This window comes from Phodopus roborovskii, unplaced genomic scaffold (genome assembly GCF_943737965.1).
Source record: "Phodopus roborovskii unplaced genomic scaffold, PHOROB, whole genome shotgun sequence".
NCBI lineage: Eukaryota > Metazoa > Chordata > Mammalia > Rodentia > Cricetidae > Phodopus > Phodopus roborovskii.
In genome coordinates this window covers 29,913,405-29,931,677 of record NW_026126434.1, presented here as the reverse complement: position 1 = coordinate 29,931,677, position 18,273 = coordinate 29,913,405, and the positions used below count along the sequence as shown (strand labels likewise).

The following is an 18,273-nucleotide window of genomic DNA, read 5'->3' as shown; positions in this document are numbered from 1 at the left end:
TGCATGCAGGGCAGACTTCGGGGACGGTGAGCCTTTCTTTGAAGTGTTGTCTAGAGCCCTTGCTGCTGCTTTTTCTTTTCTTTTCTTTTTTAGGTTTGTTTATTATTATGTGTATAGTGTTTTGCCTGCATGTATCCCTGCAAGCCAGAAGAGGGCACCAAGTCTCATTATAGAAGGCTGTGAGCCATCATGTGGTTGAACTCAGGGCCTCTGGAAGAGCAGCCAATGAGTGCTCTTAACCTCTGAGCTGTCTCTCCAGTCCCGTCCTTGCATCTTTTTATTAATAATTTTTAAAAATCCAGTTTATAGCTGGGCATTGGTGGTGCACACCTTTAGTCCCAGCACTTGGGAGGGAGAGGCAGGAGAATCTCTGTGAGTTGGAGGCCAGCCTGGTCTACAGAGTGAGTTCCAGGACTCAAACAAACAAAAAAGTTTATGTTTATGGATGTTTTGCTTGCAAGTATGTCTGTGTACCACATGAGCAATGCCTGTGAAAGTCAGGAGAGGGCATGAAGTTAGGAAAGTTGTTAGTCATTATGTAGTGCTAGGAGTCTACCTCTGGGTGGTCTGGAAGCACGGAGTACCTCTCTGTAGGGAGCCGTCCCTACATTCTCCATTACAAGATGGCGCTGGCATCCGGCTGGCGGTTGGATATGGAGAGTGATCTGAAGTGAACCATAGCCCCTGGGTGACCCACATGGTGTGCACCCCACTCCCCCTCCACTTCAGTGATTCAGATACCTGAGGGCTCTTTCTGATCTGCAGTGTAAGTTCTAGAGGGTAGTGGTGACGGTCCCTGATGATGGCTGACTAAGAAGGGAGCTTTGTGTCCCAAGGGAAGGGGCATAGGGCTAGAGGGTCCCTTAGCTGAATAGATTTAGTTATAGCAACTAAACTATAGGAATGGCAGGGTAAGGTTCATGAACAAACTGACTTTGTGTTTTGTTTGTTTTTGTTTTTTTTGGTATTGTTTGTGTGTGTGTTTGTTTTGTTTTTTAGACAGGGTTTCCCTGTGTAGCTTTAGAGCCTGTCCTGGAACTAGCTCTTGTAGACCAAGCTGGTTTCGAACTCACAGAGATCCACCTGCCTCTGCCTTCTGAGTGCTGGGTTTAAAGGTGTGCGCCACTACTGCCCAGCTCTTTTTGTTTTTTAAGACAGGATCTCATTATGTAGCCATGGCTGACCTAGTACTTGCTATGTAGATCATGCTGGCCTTGAATTTCAGAGATCTGAGTTCCTCTGTCTACTGAGTGTGGGGGGCTAAGGGTGTGTGCCACCACACCCTGCCTAGAAAGTGTTACACACTTTCCACCCTGTCTAACTCCTGGGTTGGGGCAGACAGGGTATCAGTTCCAACTCTCTCCACCTGCTGTTTGCTGAAGTCAGAGCCTTCAGAGGCTAGGGCCACCTCCCCTCTTCTTGCCCCATACCTCAGTCATGTCACCTGTCAATCTCAACCCTCCCCTGTGTTAGATGCAGCACAATGTCAGCTGTCACTGAGCTGCTGAGCGACCTGATGGCCTCTGCCACATGTTCAGAGGGTGGTGCCCTGCTATCGGAGGCCACACAAAATCAGCCTGAGACTGTGACCAGCATAAAATGCTGACATCCTGGTTAAGCATCTTGTTCAAAACAGTGGTAGAGCTGGGGTTCCTTCACCTGGAGAGAAGTTTCCAAAGGAAGGAGGCCAGGCTGTTCCATCCCACAGGTTCAAAGACCAGGATACAAGCTGTAAAGATCCAATGTCCTCAGGTTCAGTGCTTGGCAACTGGCCCTCACTCCCCACGATAAAGAGGGTGTGCAGACAGACTTGGTGACGAGCCGAGGACAGGCATTAGGTTTGGTTTGCTACAGGAGCCACTCCCTGTTCCTTGTGGAAATAATAAGAGCTGAGCAAGGAAGGTGTGGGGCAGTGAGAGCTGGGGGGGGGGGGGAAACTATGCATACACTGCACACAGCACAGAAAGGGTCTTCATTGGGTTGGAGATCCAGCTCATGATGGCTGAGGCAGAGAGACAGAGAGACGAGTTAATCTGGTTTGAGTGGGGGTTCCCAAAGCTCACCCTCTGGGGCCTCTGCTCCCCTGTCCCAGCCACTGCTTTCCTGGACGTCTGGAAAATCTCACAATCAGACAGACAGTAGAAAAAATACCTTTTTTATTAATTATTAGGAATAAATCATTCATTTAATGCAAGGTGTGTATGGGGAGAGCTAAGTGCTTCCACATGGACGAAGGGAAACGAAACGTGCAGGAGGACCATGGTCAGAGGGGGACATCCCCACTGCCCAGAGTATAAACAGCAACATGAATAGAGAGGATCACAAAAGTGTCCCCTCACATCTCCTCTCATCTTGTCCTTCCAGAAGAATCTAAATGTGGTCCCTAGAGGTGCCAGGGCATCTGGAAATGCTGGGCTGGGAGTGGGGTGCAGTGTGTGGCTTCGAAATTGTGCAGATGCTTCCGGGCCTGGAGAAAAGGCAGAGCAGGAGTGGGTATGAGCACCTTCTCCTCTGTTCCCACCACCATGCTAGGAACCCATGCCCGAGCCCTGTGTACATCCCTCCATTCAGGCCTTTCCCTCACCCACTCCTGAGCTCACCAGGAACAGTGCCAACTGCCTCCGTCCATCTGCACTCATGTCTTCCCCTGCAAAGAGAAAGCCACTGTCTGGGATCCGTCTGGACTCTTCACACCCCACCATGCAGGGCAGGGCCCTCCTTACCCACACTCCAGGGGAAATCAGACCCGTGTTCTGCCTGGTAGGAGCGAAGTACAGACAGACACCAGTCTTCCTCCACCTCCCATCGGCTATAAATTGAAGCTGGTCAGGGAGAAAGGAGTGTCCATCAATAAGCCCCCTGACCAGCCCCCTGGCTACCAACCTCAGGTGTCGCCTCACCTTCCTCTAGCTGGGTGGAGGCCTCCAGCCACTGCCTCACAGCTCTGAGCCCCTCCTCCGCCATCACTCGAGGGTACCTTGGGAGCAGCATGGGGGCCAGACAGACAGATGAGAACCACATCACTCCTCAGCCCTCACCACACTCCTTCCCAGTGCCGGTGTCAGCACTGAGCCGTGTCCACCCCCACCTCTCACCGGAACTGCAGGAGCTTGAGCAGGAGGTCATTGCCTCTGTTGGACATGATGTCCTCAGGAACCCTGGGGGCAGGAGTTACCCTGGTTAGGGGAGCTGGATACATGGTGGGCACAGTTGGGGATTGTGAGGGAGGGGAGGAGGAGGGGAAGAAGGGAGAGGCAGCACTCACGTGGTTGTGATGATCTCATCCTTGGTTCTCCGAATGAGCAGCACCGGGCCCTGGAACCTTCAGGACAGGGCAGGAGGAGAGCTCAGAGAGCCAGGCTACCTAAGGGTTCAGGCTCAGACTGGCCCTGGGCAAGGCCACGAAGTGCCAGGCTCCAACCCTCACTGCCAGATCCTGAGTGAAAAGACTCAGGGTCTCAGGACCTGAGAAGGGCTGAACCAGCTAAGGTGGCAGGGTGATGTGGGACATGGGCCGGTGGCCTTTCCCTTTAGCACCAGGCAGCGTGGGGGTGGGTTGTGACCTGTTCTCACCGGCTCAGCTGCTCAGAGTTGTTGAGGTTGAGGTGCTGCCTCACTGTTCTGGTCACCAGGACTCCTGGAGCGGGACACAAGGGTGGCAGAGATGAAGATTTCACCTAACATAAAGCCCCCCCCCTGACAGGACCTAGTCAGAAGAGTCCCCTGTATTGGCCACCCCTCCCCTGGAAGGACAGGCAAGGGAGCTGTACTCACTCCAGCTGTCTGGCATAACCTTCAGGGCCAAGGGCACCAAGTCATCGAAGGAGGCGTCCAGGATAACAGCACTGATGTCTGGATAGGACATGGCTGCCCATGTGGCTAGCAGGACAACAGGGTGTGAGGAGGGGGACTCAGAAGTGCAATAGGAACCTGTCATTTAGGTCCCTCTCACCCACTTCAACCTCTTTCTCTGGAAGCCTCCACCCCTCTTGGGAGCTACCAGTGCCTGTGCCCACATCTCCTAGGCAGAGACAAGATTTGTGTGGCAGGTACCAGTGAAGCCTCCGATGGACCAGGCGTAGATGATGATATCTTGGGGCTGGAAACCCAGGCGGTGGATGGAAAACTGAACTACCACATCCATGGCATTGGCCTCATTTTGTGGGAATGGTACCCCCTGCAGGACAAGGTCAAAGGTCAGCCAGAGGACAGCTCACCTAGTGTGGACCCTCCTTGCAGCCACCCTGTAACACAGAGATTATATGATCCACTGTGTCCCTCTGCCTGTCATGGGAGAAAGGGCTGCAGCTTCCACGGTCCTCCCCAGCACCCAGGTCACAGGCGTGTGGAAGGCCCTGAAGAACCCAGCACCCAGGTCACAGGCGTGTGGAAGGCCTTGAAGAACCCAGCACCAGCTTCTTCCTTCCCTGTGGCTAACCAGAGGAAGAAACACACAATTCTGGAAGAGGACAGGTCTCTGGAGAGGGTCTCACCGTGCTTCCAGCAAAGCCTGGATGATTCCAGCCCAGGACGGAATAGCCAGCTGTAACACAGGGGAGGGTAGAGACAGCAGTGTGACTGCGTGAGGTGGGGCAAGCGGGATTGGGGGTGGGACAGGAAAGCAAGCATGAGAAAGGCACAGGCAGTCCCGGGAGGGAGGCATGGTTAGCAGAGCCCAAGTGGACTTTTCCTCACAAGTAAGAAAGTCAGACCTCAGGTCAGGTCTGAGCAGGTCACAGTAGTGAGGGAGGAGGGACACAGTCAGGTCCAAAGGACAGAGATAAAAGTGTGAACCATGGGCTTACCTTCCAGGGGCGTGGATACACAGCCCACCTCATAGAAGCCCGCGTTTCCCTCACAGCAGATCACCTGCGGAGGAAGCAGAGGAGGGCTGGGAGGGTGTCGGGGTGGGATAGTCTACACAACAGGAGGCAAAGTAACTGCAGGTGCTACGCAATGGCAACGGGGCCCCAGGAGGCCATTGAAGGTGAGCCCGAGCCACCCAGCAGCAATCACTTCCCCTGGGATGCCACCAGGGGGTGAGGGGGCGGGGACGGGATCCAGAGCTCATGCTCTTGGGCCTATGGCTCTGCTAGGTGTACAGACAGCTTTTTTTCACAGCACTCCATGGTGCCCAAGCTGAAGGTCAGAGATGGGGAGAGATGGCGGAGCCAGCACTGGAACCCAACCCTCTGGACCCCTGCACAGTGTTCTTCCCAGGTCAGGGCCACTTTAAGGACACAGAATACTGGGCCTGGCTACCCAGGTCTGTTTCTAGCACTGTTGCTCACTAACAGCCACTCTGCAGACAATCCCATCATCCATAGAGTGGACTCACACAGTCCCACCATACAGGCAGAGAGGACTAAATATGGCTTGCATGTGGCAAACGTTATTTTTGTTTTCTTGAGACAAAGTCTTGCTAGGTGGTTCAGGCTAGCCTGGAACTCAAAACCTCCTAGGTGCTGAGACCCAGGCCTGCACTGCCATTCACCTGCTGTTTGTTGTTGTTGGGCAGGGTCTTGTGTACCCTGGTCAGGCCTTGAACCCAGTATGTGGCAGACTGACTTAAACTTCAGACCCTCCACTTCCTCAGTGCTGGGATGACAGTGTCTCCGTGCCATGGTTCATGTGTCACACTAGGCAGGCTCTTGACACCCCTAGCTCAAATGACTAGTCCTTTTCTTTTTCCCTTTCTGGTGCTTGTTACAGAACTCGGGTGGGGTGGGGTGCAGAGACTACAGAGCTTCCTCCTCAGCCTGCTTTGATGCTCTGACCTTCGAATTTTCGCTTTTTTTTTTTTTTTTTTTAAAGACACAGGCACAGGCTGGCTGCAACTCACCATGTAGCCAAGGAAGAGACCTTAAACTGTGTGTGCATGTGTGCGCACACTACAGCACCCATGCTGAGGATCCTTCCACCTCCTCTCCTACAGGCGTGCTGGGATTACAGGTGTCCAACACGCCAGGATTTAATCTGAACTCAGGTCCTCACACTTGCATGGCAAAACATCTCCCACTGAACCATTTACCCAGCCTTGGCCTTGAGTTCCTGATCCCCTGGCCTCCGTTTACCACCTGCTTCCTCTCAGACCTTTCCTATGAAGAGGTCTTTGGATGGAGCTGGAAGAGGACATTATTCTTTTCTTTTCTTTTTTTTTTTGAGACAGTTTCTCTGTGTAGCCCTGATTGTACTGAACTCGCTCTGTAAACCAGTCTGGCCTCCTGCCTGTGCCTCCGGAGTGCTGGGATGAAAGGCATGCACCACTACTGCCTGTTTTAATTTTTTTGGGGGGGGGATTATTATTAATGGCTCTGTAGCACTGGGGCCTCCAAAGTCTCTGCCACCCCTACCACCCTCTCTGGCTCCCTGCCCCTTCTCACCAGCTTCTGCCCCTGGGGCTCAGCTGTCCCCCGTCGGTCCACAAACATGGTGTCAATCTCGTTACCATCACAGGCGAGTAGTTTTGCCCGGCGCCCATTACACTGAGCAAGAGAGATGCAAAGACCAGGTCATGAGGGGAAGGAGGCCACATCCCTAGGAGGACGGGGCAAGCAGCAGGTAGGAAGCCTCACCTCTTCCACCAGTCGGGCCTGGCCCTGCAGCAGCACAGGCATGAGGGCCTTCTGGAGCAGGTACACAGAGCCTGGGTATAGCATCCGGCGCCCCAGGGTATGTGCCACCAGGTAGCTGTGGGGACACGGGTCAGTGAACCCCAGCCCTGATAGGGTCCAGGGCCTGATCTCAGCACTTGCAGTCGGATTCCAGGGCATGCTAACCTTTTCCTCTGTCTGTCCTTGATGAAACCATAGGAGCCTGGTGCTTTCCGAGCTCTTCTACATGATGTCCATTTTACGGTTTTAGGAATGGGGACATGGCTTAGTGGCAGGGGGCTTCCTAGCACATGTGAGCCCTTGAGTTTGAACCCTAATACTGTGAAAACCAACCAAAACCATTTTCTATTGTGGCCCAGTATAATACAAATACATGGATGCCTCTAGACTTACAAAGGGTTATGTCCTGAAAAAGCCATAACAAGTTGAAAATAACTGGCTGCAAGTGCACTTGACCCCCACAACCTGATGGACACAATGATGGAGCTGCCCGGAACAGTGAAGAACACTTCTGGCTGATGAGGGCTGTGGCTCACAGCCCCCGCCTGGCACCATTGCTAGGCCAGGGAAAGAATCCAAAACTCAAAAGTTAAAACTATAATAAACTAGGGTCTGCTTGGATATAATTCTGAGAATTTTATGAGATTTCTAGGTACAATAAATAAATGCAGTTATCAAATATAATTCTGTTAATGCATAAAGTACGACTTACTAAGAGTTCTCAAAGACCAGCAAGACAGCTTACTGGGTAAAGGGACAGCCTAAATGCATTTAATCCTTGGGTCCCCACAGAGTAGGAGGGCACCACCAGGTGTAACAAGGCATGAGGGCCTTACACATGTAAATGTAAATAGATGTATTCAAAAGTCCTCATATAAGACCAGGTGATTACTGCTCAGTGGCAGAGCATGTACCAACCCCAGGTCCTACCCCCAGCACCATTCAAAAAAAAAAAAAAAAAAAAATGACCATTTGTAATTCACTACAGTGACTTCCAGAATGAATAATGGTGCCAGATATGGCAGCACACACCTGTACTCCCAGCACTTGGCAAGATCAGGAACTCAGGGCCAGCCTTAGCTATACTACCAATTCAAGACCAGCCTGGGTTTGCATGAGGCCATACCTCAAAAAATAAAAATAAGACTCAAATAGGTCAAGATCTGTAGCCTGAGAGATACCAAACTGGGTCACAGTCCTATCAGGGCAGAGACCTGGCTGTTACATTCACATTGACAATACCTACCACACTGGAGCTGCCCAAGGAGCTCAGCAAGTATCTACTGAGTGTGTGGACTCATACGGACGGGTAAGATGTGGTGGGTACTATTGCAGAACAACCACATAGCCATTTCCAGCTAAGCCTCAAATATCACTGTGCCATCCTGCCAACACCCCCACAGAAATTTTCCCCAGATCAGGTTTCCCTTTGGACCACTCCAGGATGCCAACAGCCGAGGCAAACTCCATCCCCTTCCTTTGTATTCTAAAGCCTGGTGCTCATTTCCCACCTCTGCTGCAATGTGAGACTCAGCAGGGCAGTGGGTCACTGAGTCACTGAGTGGGCTGGTCTGAAACCCCAGCAAGCACGACTGAGATATCTGGCTCTGCTCTGGCCTCAGGCAGGCAGGGAAGGTGCCCACCATTCCCAGTGTTCATCTCAACAATCCAGTGAGGCAGGCTATTCAGATGCAGGAGCTGAGGCACAGTGAGGGCCAAGGTGGGGAATCAAGAAGCAAAGGGGACAGGACAACTGCACAGCAGCACACTGGAACCCGTGTGCCTATAACGGCAAGGGGTCTTCTCCTCACTTTGGTACCTGCTACTTCCTTCAGCTGCATTCTTGGCATCTGGTTCTCCACCTGGTACACCCCTGAAGCCTGGGCCTCAGAGGCTTTCCCCATGAGACACACAATGAAGCAGGCCCTACTCTACAACCAAGTTCATGATACAGGGGCTTTGGCCTCCCCCCAGTTTCCCACCTGGTGATCTGACAAGGCAGTTTCTTGACCCTGTTGAGGAACGTGTCTGCTGTTCCCCGGTGCAGAGGCTCTGGGCGGAGCAGGGCCACACCCCTGCGGGAAGGGCCACCTCGGGATCCCTTCCTGAAGAAGAGAAAAGGGAAGGGGACAGGGTGAGCGAGGAGCAGCAGGCCAGACCAAGATGTCTGGAAGGTACAGCAGTACTGGAGAGCAGACAGACCCTAGGACCTTGGAGGGATAAGGGCTGGGTGTTTGAGGAAGCACCAACAAAGGGAAAGAGGCGGTAACTGGTCCTCACCGGCTGCTGGCTTCCTCCCAGTGGAAGTCGATGGGCCAGCTCCTGAAGTCGAAGTTATAGTTGGCCAGCTGCCTCTGTGGTGGGCACAGAAAGGACAGAAGGAATGGAGAACTGAGAACAGAGGGGAAGCCCAGCTTATTCACCCTCAACACCCTCATCATGCAGGGGCCTGCCCCATATCACAAGGAAACCGAGCGGAGGTCAGCCCTCTCTCATTTCTAGATGGGAGATCTATGACCACAATATTGGGACAAGGCAGCTGCCTCCCCCAACCTCCTCATCTGCCCATCTCTACAACTCTTAACTCTCGCTTCCTGAAAATCTAAAGCTGGGGTAGGGTGCTTACTTAACATGCATGATGCTCTGGGTTCAATTTCCAACGGCACCACAAAACTGTTAAAAAGTCAGGAATGGTAGCATATGCTGTGACCTCACCCAGGGGCAAGAGGACAATGGGAAATACCAGGTCAGCCCCCTGGGCTATATAGCATGACCTTGTCTTTAAAAAACCCAAAAACCAAAACCACAGAAATGGGGACTGGAGAGATGGCTCAGAGGTTGAAAGCAGTGGCTGCTCTTCCAGAGGTCCTGAGTTCAATTCCCAGCACCCACATGGCAACTCACAACCATCTGTAAGGATCTGCTACCCTCTTCCGGCCTTCAGGGATACATGCAGGCAGAACACTGTACTCACATTAAATAAATTTTTAAAAACAAAATAAGACTAAACTAAACAAAAACAAAAACACAGAAATGTCTAGGGTTGATCCACCCCAAGGATGATGCTTCTGTGCAAAGATGGAGGTAAGGGCTGCTGGTCAAATTACCCTCCCCATCTGGTCTACAGAGCGAGTTCCAGGACAGACAGGGCTACACAGAGAAACTGTGTCTTGGGGGGGGGGGCACTTCTCTGACCAATTAAATTGCTGATCCCATGACTGAGAACACAGTCATGCCCACAATGGGCTCTGTGCACCTAGGTTCTCATCTTCTAGGGCCCCGTGCACACAGCCACCTCCCTCCCCACATCACGGAGACCTGTCAACTGTCTGTGTCTATGTCTCCCTACTGCATTGGGCCACATGCTGTGGGCAGTGGGACTGCGTCTTCATAATCCACTGTCCTCCCCCATACCCAGAGCTCCAAGGTCTCTATTTTGAGGGTTATTTTTTATTTTTTGCCACAGGAATGTTTTTGACATTTTCAAAAATAACTCGACTAAGAAAGAGCAACAGAAAAAAAAAATGTACAAAAATGTAAATGACAAAACAAAATAAGATGAGCAAAGCCCATCTCAGCCAGGTTTGGCTCAGACCTATGCCCAGATCTAGATTCAGACACTTCCTCACTCTGACACACATTTCTTCCCTCAGATATAAAATTGAGGGTGAATATTCCACCTCATATGGCAGTGACATGGCTGGAAACAGTGTGTGTACCATGCTCTCATGTCCTTCAGAGCTTCATGACACAGCTTATAAATGGGGGTTTGGCATGACCATCATTGCAACAATGGTGGTCATGGCTCCTTCATACCAAGACAGAGCTTTATGAGGCCCCGTAACCCCATCTCAAAGACAATCATACTCCAGTAGCAGCAGGCGAAGCACAGCTTAAAGGGCTTGGTGCCTGATGGCACCACTCTGCTGCTGGGCACAGGAGTGGACCCACCTGCCCAATCCATTCTATCCCCAAACAGAGCCAGAGTGGCATTCAAGGCACACCTTGAAGTGAACACAGAACTGAGCCACTGAGACAGACGGCTCCTCTTCTCAGAGATGCTGCAGATGCTTCTACGTTTACACAGTTCTTGAGCATAGAAATGGAGAGGGAGAGGAATGTTCTAACAGATTATCCATTAGACACTTGGAAAGCTCATGGCAGTTTGCAGTGTAAACCTGGCAGGACCCAGGGGGATGGGGGGACAGCAGGACACACTGTCATCCTTCCCAGAACCCCTCACCTTGTTTTCTGCAGACTGGTTCCGATGTGTGGCTTCCAAGATGGTGATGAACTGTCGGTACTGGGGGTTGGTCCAGCGTCCGATGCCTGGAGAGAGAAGACAGAAAACATATTAGGTGAACTGGCAAGCCAGATACCAGGGAATTAAGAGAATTGGAAATGGGCAAGGAGGCCCTAGAAGGAATCAAGGACCTCTCACATAAGGAAACACGACTTCTTCCACACAGCCACAGGATTCTTCTCCTGAGAGTCTTCAAGTTTTATTATTTTTATCATCATTATAATCATCATTTTATATTGTATGTATGTGTGTTTGTGTGTGGGCATACAAGTGCCACAGGAGGAATATGGAGACCTGAAGCTAATTGGGGGAGGGGGTTGAACTCAAGTCACCAGGTTTGTGCAGGACTTTTACCTGCTAAGTTACTTCACCAGCCCTTCTTGTTCTTTGTTTGGTGGGGTTTTGGGTTTGTTTATTTGTTTGTTTTTCTGAGGCACGGTCTCACTATGTACCTCTGGCTGGCATTGGAACTCATTATGTCATTAAGTCTGGACTGAGAGGTCCACCTGCTTTGATGAGAGTCCAAGCACCCATCACCACACGACACCTGACAATTCTTCCATTCATTTCTCTTGTTTTGATTTTGAACAGGGTTTTACTCTGTGCCCCAGGCTGGCCTGCAATTCATTATAAAGGCTAGGATGGGCTAGAGTGCTCAGAAATTCTCCTGCTCCAGCCTCCCAGATGCTGGGGGGCCCTAGTGGCTTTTTTCTTTGTAAACTAGCAAATGTCTGCCTTATAGAAAGTTTATCCTCCAGAACCTTACTACTCCTCTGCTGACAGCAGACTTCCTTCCTGTCCTCTTCAGGTGCTCTCCAGCTTGCTTCCTGTGTGCTCCTAAATCCTGCCCATGGTGCCAAGGCCACTCACAACTACTTCTCCACCTTCATCCCCTGCATCTGCCTCACTGACCCTTCTTGCTGCCTCTCCAACTCCTGGAGCTCTTGCTGGCTTCTTTTTCTTTTCTCTTTCCAAAGGCAGCTGGCCTCCATGGTGATGCCTCTCTCCATTCCCATCAGGAGGCACGGGCTGTAAATATTTCTCTCCTTGACCTGGCAGGTGCCATATGCCAGGGACCATCCTACCCACAGAGACAGGCAGGAAGCTGGACACAGCTCCTGGCCCTGAGGAGGTTGGCACTGTGCCTCAGGTGAGTGGGACTAGGAAAAGAAAACAAACCAGCCAACAAGGGAATGTCAGAGGGCAAGTGCTACAAGGAAAACAAAACTGAACTCCATAGCACCAATACGACACCAAGAAAAGGAAGCAAGCGGAGAGCGGTTCCTGTAGGGTGCCATTTATGCCAAAATAGGTAAATGCAATGGGAAGAGTAGGGTTCACCTGAAATCCTGACTATCCATAGACAGCATACAGTTTTGCTGTTGTTTGTTTGCTTTATTTTATTTTATGTACATTGGTGTGATGGTGTCTGATCGCCTGGAACTGACATTACAGAAAGCTGTGAGTTGCCATGTTGGTGCTGAGAATTGAACCCAGGTCGTCTGGAAGAGCAGCCAGTATTCTTAACCGCTGAGGAATCTCTCCAGCCCTGTTGTTTGTTTTTTGAGAGTGTTTTTCTGAGTAGTCCTGGCTATCCCAGAACTCACTTTGTAGATCAGGCTGGTCTCAACTCAGAGATTTGTCTGCCTCTGTTTCCCTAGTGCTGGGATTAAAGACATACATCACCACCAGCTGGCAAAATATAGTTAAAAATGCAAATAAGAGGCTGAAGAGATGGCTTGATGGTTAAAGGCTTTTCTGGCCTCTTCAGGCACCTGCACTCATGCACACAGACCTACATACAGACACACATATACATCAGTAATATTTTTTAGTGTAAGGTAAACATGTAACTATCACCCAGGTCAAGGAGAACACTGGCCTGAAGAGATGGGTCAATGGCTAAAAGTACTTGCTTCTCTTGCAAAAGACCAGAGTTCAGTTCCCAGCACCCACTTCAAGTGGCTCATAACCAACTGTGATTCTAGCTCCCAGGGATCTAGCAACCTCTTCTGGCATTCACAGGCACCCACACACATATGCATGTCCCCCAAACATATATGAGCATTAAAATAAATTTCAGAGAGAAAGAAAAAGAATGATATATACCTGTAATCACAGCGCTTGAGAGGGAGAGGCAAGAGGATCAAGAACTGAAGGCCAGTCTGAGCTGTCTTAAAAAAGAGAATGGAAGAGGCCAATGAGACTCAGCTGGTAAGATGCTTTTTACAAGTCTGACAGCCACAGTTCAATACCCAGAACCCACAAAGGAGAGAACTGACCCCATCATGTTATCCTTACACACGCATGCATGCACACACACACACACACACACACACAGAGGCAAAATTTTAAAAATGAATAAAAAGACAAAACAGAGTCATCTCCCACCAGGGGTCTCCCCAGCCTCTAACACGCCCAGCAGACTTTTGAGAGAACCACACCTGTATGTCTTTGGGTTGGGGTCTTGTCATGTACATATACATCGGTTCTGACCTTCACTATGTGGCCCAGGCTGGCCTGGAACTCATCAACTTCCTGCCTCATTCTTACCCAAGGGCTGGGATTAGAGGATATGTGCTCAAGCATCCTCTGCACCGTTTCCAGTGAAAATTTAATACCATCCACCTAACAACATATGTGTGAGCTGCACAGCATTTATATTCGTGGGTGCACTAACAGATAACTACGCATCTTAAAGTTGCAGCCCTAGTGAGAATTAAGTGCTGTATGCTGTGTCCATGCTCACATATCTTGCTTATACACATGTGGGACGTTTAATATGAGCCACTTGAAGGGCAGCTCAACACCTTAGATTATTCTCAGTTATTCCCTGCAGGGCCCAGCCCCAACCTGTGTTTGCAAAAAGTACTTAATATTTATCTAGTCATCGCTCCAAAGCAGGCTCCTCTCTACCTACCTCGAAGGCAGGCCACACCTGCCAGTAGAAGCAGCAATGTCCCAGCATAGTGAGAAAACGGCACAACTTTGGACAAACTCAAGTAACCTGGGAGGGAAGAGAGACAATATGAGAAGCTCTCACAGGGCCTCTCAGCAATTCTTCCCAGTTTTCCCACAGCCTGTATCCCAGACCCTCTCTCTTTGGGTTAGCCATTCTCTTAGAGCAGTGGTTCTCAACCTGTGGGTTGTGAACCTTTTGGCAAACCTCTGTCTCCAAAAATATTCACATGACGATTTATAACAGTACCAAAGTTAGTTATGAAGTAACAACAAAAATAATTTTATGGTTGGGGGCATCACCATATGAGGAACTGTGTTAAACAGTCGCAGCATTAGGAAGGTTGAGAACCACTGTCTTAGGGGGAGAAGACTCCTGGTAAAAAGAGGGAAGTCAAATGGTCCTCATAGGACCCCCTTCCTCTCTGGGAGCTGACTCAGCTGCCAGTGACCTGCCCATTTCCTCCCATAGTACCTCTGCGAGCGCACTGACCTTTCCTGTATAAGTAGAACACGGCGAAGGGAGAGGAGTAATAAGAGATGGACCAGAAGACAGAAGTCTGCAGCAGAGATGGAGACAGGCAGTCAACACGCCTGTGCACACACTGTCCTGCCTATCCAGGCCTAGACTCTGAGAGGGGGAACCCAGAGTCTACACACTAAGCAAATGCTCTGTTCATGACATCATGCACACACACAGTGGGGGCATGAACATCTGTTGCCAGGTAGTGTGTGAGAGCATAATGGAGGCTGACACAGTTCCATCACATTGAAAACACCAGCCTCTCTGTCTACTCAAGTTAATTAAGCCTTCACAGTTGGCCCCACTCGAGAGAGACCTAGGCTTTGTCTCCAAGAGATGGGAAAAACGTCACCATAGGAAGTCTGCCAGAGACAACAGCTGCCTCTCAGACAGAGGTTAGTTGCCAGGGAGGACAGGTCACTGGGGACTGTAGGCTCAGAGACCTGCACATGATCCCAAGGGTAAATGTGCTATCTTAAGGACTCAGAGTGCTGCAGGAAAAGCTTATGGTACATAATGGAGAGTCCCCAAGAAGGAATGCCAACTATCTGAACTTGGGGTGCACTGGTACATGTGTGTTAGCAAGTTCTGCACAGAGCTCAGAGCATCCCCCCCCTCCCCGGGTTGCTGCCTTCTTCCCAGGCTGGACAGGAGTAGCATCCAGGGAGCAGCTGGGCCTGTTAAGAATTACAGGGTCGAAGATGTGGAGCTGACTTACCAGGGCCAGGATGCTGTCAGCATGTTTCTCCAGGGCACGGGGCTGATAATATGTATCCTGCCAAAACAGATGGCCTGTTAAGGACCCTGCCAGCTGACATGTCCTTCCTCCCTTCCAGAAGCCCCAACCTGTGCCACCTGGTTCTAGCCTCCCTGGCCATTTCTTTTGGGTTACTCCTGGCCTCTAGTGACACTGAGCCTGACTTCTCACCTATGACCCTGAGCCCTGACTTGAAAGGAAAAGTGAAAGCACCATTTGGGAGACTTGCTCTTTTTTCCAAAGCCCGGCTATAAATGTGATTCTGTGTATATGGGGAACACGGGTAGTTAGTGGAAAGACTCCATGACAATTCTAAGAGGGAAGGAATAGAATTTGACCTAAGTTGATTCAGGAAGAATGTGGCTAGGTGTGGACAATTTGGAAAGGCTCCTAAACATAATTTGCAACCAATAAAAAAAAAAAAAAAAAAAAAAAAGGTAAGAGAGTCTGGAGGGCAGACTACCACCACCTACAGTTGTCGTGAGGGCAATGACCCTGGTCTTCAGGCTAGGCTTGTGGGTCCGAGTTGCACAAGTGGATACATGACATGTATAAGTCGTTTTGAAACTGAAAAATCAGGCTACAGAGAAAGCCAACAGAGCCTAGGGGAGGAAGAAACTGGGAGTTTATGGGCAAAAGCGGTCAGTGCGCGCAGGGGACTCCAGACTCAACTGGGATCAGCCATGAAACATGACAGGGTCGGGGGACGCGGAGGAGGGAAGCAAGCACTCGTGTGAGAGTGAGCAAGAGTTGCTCCAAAGCCGTAAAGAGAGGCGGCGGCCGGGCGGGCGGCGTGACTCGGAGTCGGGAAGCGCCCACAGGCGAAGTGCGCGACCGCCGCTTGACAAGCAGCATCCCCCGTTTCCGGCAGTGGACGCGTCCGGGGAGCGATGGAGCAGCGCGGCTTGGACCGTACCATGTACTCATCCGGGGGGGATCGACTCACCCAGGAGCTGGCGGAGGGGGCGGGGACGGCAGTGGGAGTCTCAGAGACGCTGGACGCGGCCCGGTCCGTCTCTCGCTCCCTGTAGATCTTGTAGAGCCGGGGGCCGAGGACGCAGCTCAGCAGCTTTGCCATGGCCCCGGCTCGGGCCACTGTTCCTCGGCCTCAGGTCCCCGCCGGCCCCGCCCTCGGCCTCCGAGGCTTTGCGTGCGTGACGTCAGCACGTACCGGCTCTTCCCTCCCCTCCCCCCCACGGCCGGTCCGGCCCGACCTGACGCTCGGGCTGCGAGAGGAGGGTTCCGCGCAGCTGCACAAGAGGCGTTCTAAACATCTTGAATTAGAAAAAGTCCCGGAGTGATTAAATCGCTTTTTGTTTTTCCCTTCTAACCCTTCATGTCAGCATGCTCTGGAACGATTGCTGGGTGGAAGTGGGAGCATTTGACAAAAACTTCCAAGAAGAGTCTAGCGGCTGGAGATACTTGCCTACCATCTCACACACACACACACACACACACACACACACACACACACACACACACACACGAAGAAATGCCAAGATTATTATGAAAAATCCTACTCTGGTCTACATAGTGAGTTCCAGGACACACACACACACACACACACACACACACACACACACACGAAGAAATACCAGGATTATTATGAAAAATCCTACTCTGGTCTACATAGTGAGTTCCAGGCCAGTCAGGACTACATAGAAAGACCCTGTTTCAAAGTGCTAGGATTAAACACATTTCACCACTCACCTTTTTCAAAATGTAAAATTATGATTTGTGTGTGTGTGTCTGCATATGCACACAGCCTGCCTGTCCTAGAGTTTTAGATTAATGTTATTGGCAAAGGAGATTTCAAGGTAGCCTAGTATTGACACTATCGTCAGTGGCCAATCTTGTGCAGTCATATACTGAAAAGGAGAAAGCCTGTAAGGAGCACCATTTCATAGTCTCTGCATCAGCTCCTGCCTCCAGGTTCCTGCCCTGCATGGGTTCCTGTCCTGACTTCCTTTGATGATGAACTATGATATGAAAGTACAAGCCAAATAAACCCTTTCCTCCCTGAGTTGCTTTGGTCATGGTGTTTCATCACAGCAATGTTAACCCTAACTCAGACACTTTGTTAGGGCTTCCCCCCTTGTTTTGTTTGTATGTTTGTTTATGAGACAGGGTCTCACTATGTAGATCTGGTGGTCCTGGACCAAGCCTGCTTCTTTGTCTTAAGTGCTGGGATTAGAGTTGCACATCACCACACCTGACTTAGTTAGGGTTTATGTTGCTGTTATGAAACACCATGACCAGAAGTAACTTGAAGAGAGAATTTATTTTCCACTTCCTCATCACAGTCCATCATTGAAGGAAGACATTCAAAAAGCAAGTCGGGTGGTGACCAACACATTTAATCCCAGCACTCAGGAGGCTGAAGCACGTGCATCTCTAAATTCGAGGCCAGCTTGGTTTACAGAGCTAGTTCCAGGAAAGCCAGGACAGTTACACAGAGAAACCTTGTGTCTGGGGGAAAAAAATCGTTCTTCCCACAGGGCCCTAAGGTGTAAAGTTGACACTAAAAACTAGCCAGTGAAGGTGGAGAGCAGAGGGCAGGGATGAGAGGAGAGGAGGGAGGGGAAACTGTGGTTGGGATAGAAAATTAAAATAAAAATAGGAAAGAAAAAAAAGCCTGTGTGTTGTATGAAACTCGAGAACAATTCTGCAGTCAGTTCTCCCCATCCCCCCATGTGGATCCTGAGGACTTGAGGACTGAGCTCCAGCTGTTAGGCTCCTTGGCAAAAGCCAGCAGTAATTGAGCCACCTCACCAGCCCAAGAGAAGAGAATTTAATGGCTGGGGATATCCCTCAGTGACAAAGAACTTGCCCTATATTTGAAATAATTAACTAGCTGTTCATAATGATACATGCCTGTCACCTCACCTCATACCTTAGGAGGTAGAGAGAGAAGTCAAGAATTCAATATCATCCCTAACTACACAACTTGAAACCCTGGCTCAAAATAATAAAATAAAATAAAGCACACACAGAAAAACAAAAAAGCAACTAATTAAATAACACATGATAAACAATCAGATGTGTATAAAGGTATGCTTCTGAGTCTATTTGTCCATGAATCCATGTCTCTGCTGTGTTTCTCTTTGAGTGACAGGAA

General features: G+C 50.3%; 2 protein-coding genes across 2 annotated transcripts in view; both read right to left on the bottom strand.

Moving 5' to 3' along the window:
- The window catches only part of Bag6 (BAG cochaperone 6), a 115,532-nt gene that overhangs the window by 40,541 nt on the left and 56,718 nt on the right, over positions 1 to 18,273 (bottom strand). The gene's annotated exons all lie outside the window — the stretch shown is intronic.
- Abhd16a (abhydrolase domain containing 16A, phospholipase) lies at positions 2,139 to 16,305 on the bottom strand. Its single transcript, XM_051187339.1, has 20 exons — positions 16,102 to 16,305; positions 15,117 to 15,173; positions 14,369 to 14,435; positions 13,838 to 13,924; positions 10,858 to 10,943; positions 8,895 to 8,968; positions 8,597 to 8,719; positions 6,576 to 6,690; positions 6,384 to 6,485; positions 4,806 to 4,869; positions 4,494 to 4,543; positions 4,054 to 4,177; positions 3,775 to 3,879; positions 3,574 to 3,637; positions 3,266 to 3,322; positions 3,096 to 3,158; positions 2,901 to 2,977; positions 2,724 to 2,822; positions 2,601 to 2,647; positions 2,139 to 2,467 (listed from the first exon to the last, which is right to left on the bottom strand). Exons 1-20 carry the CDS (start codon positions 16,231 to 16,233, stop codon positions 2,384 to 2,386), a joined length of 1,677 nt encoding a protein of 558 aa, XP_051043296.1. The 5' UTR covers positions 16,234 to 16,305; the 3' UTR covers positions 2,139 to 2,383.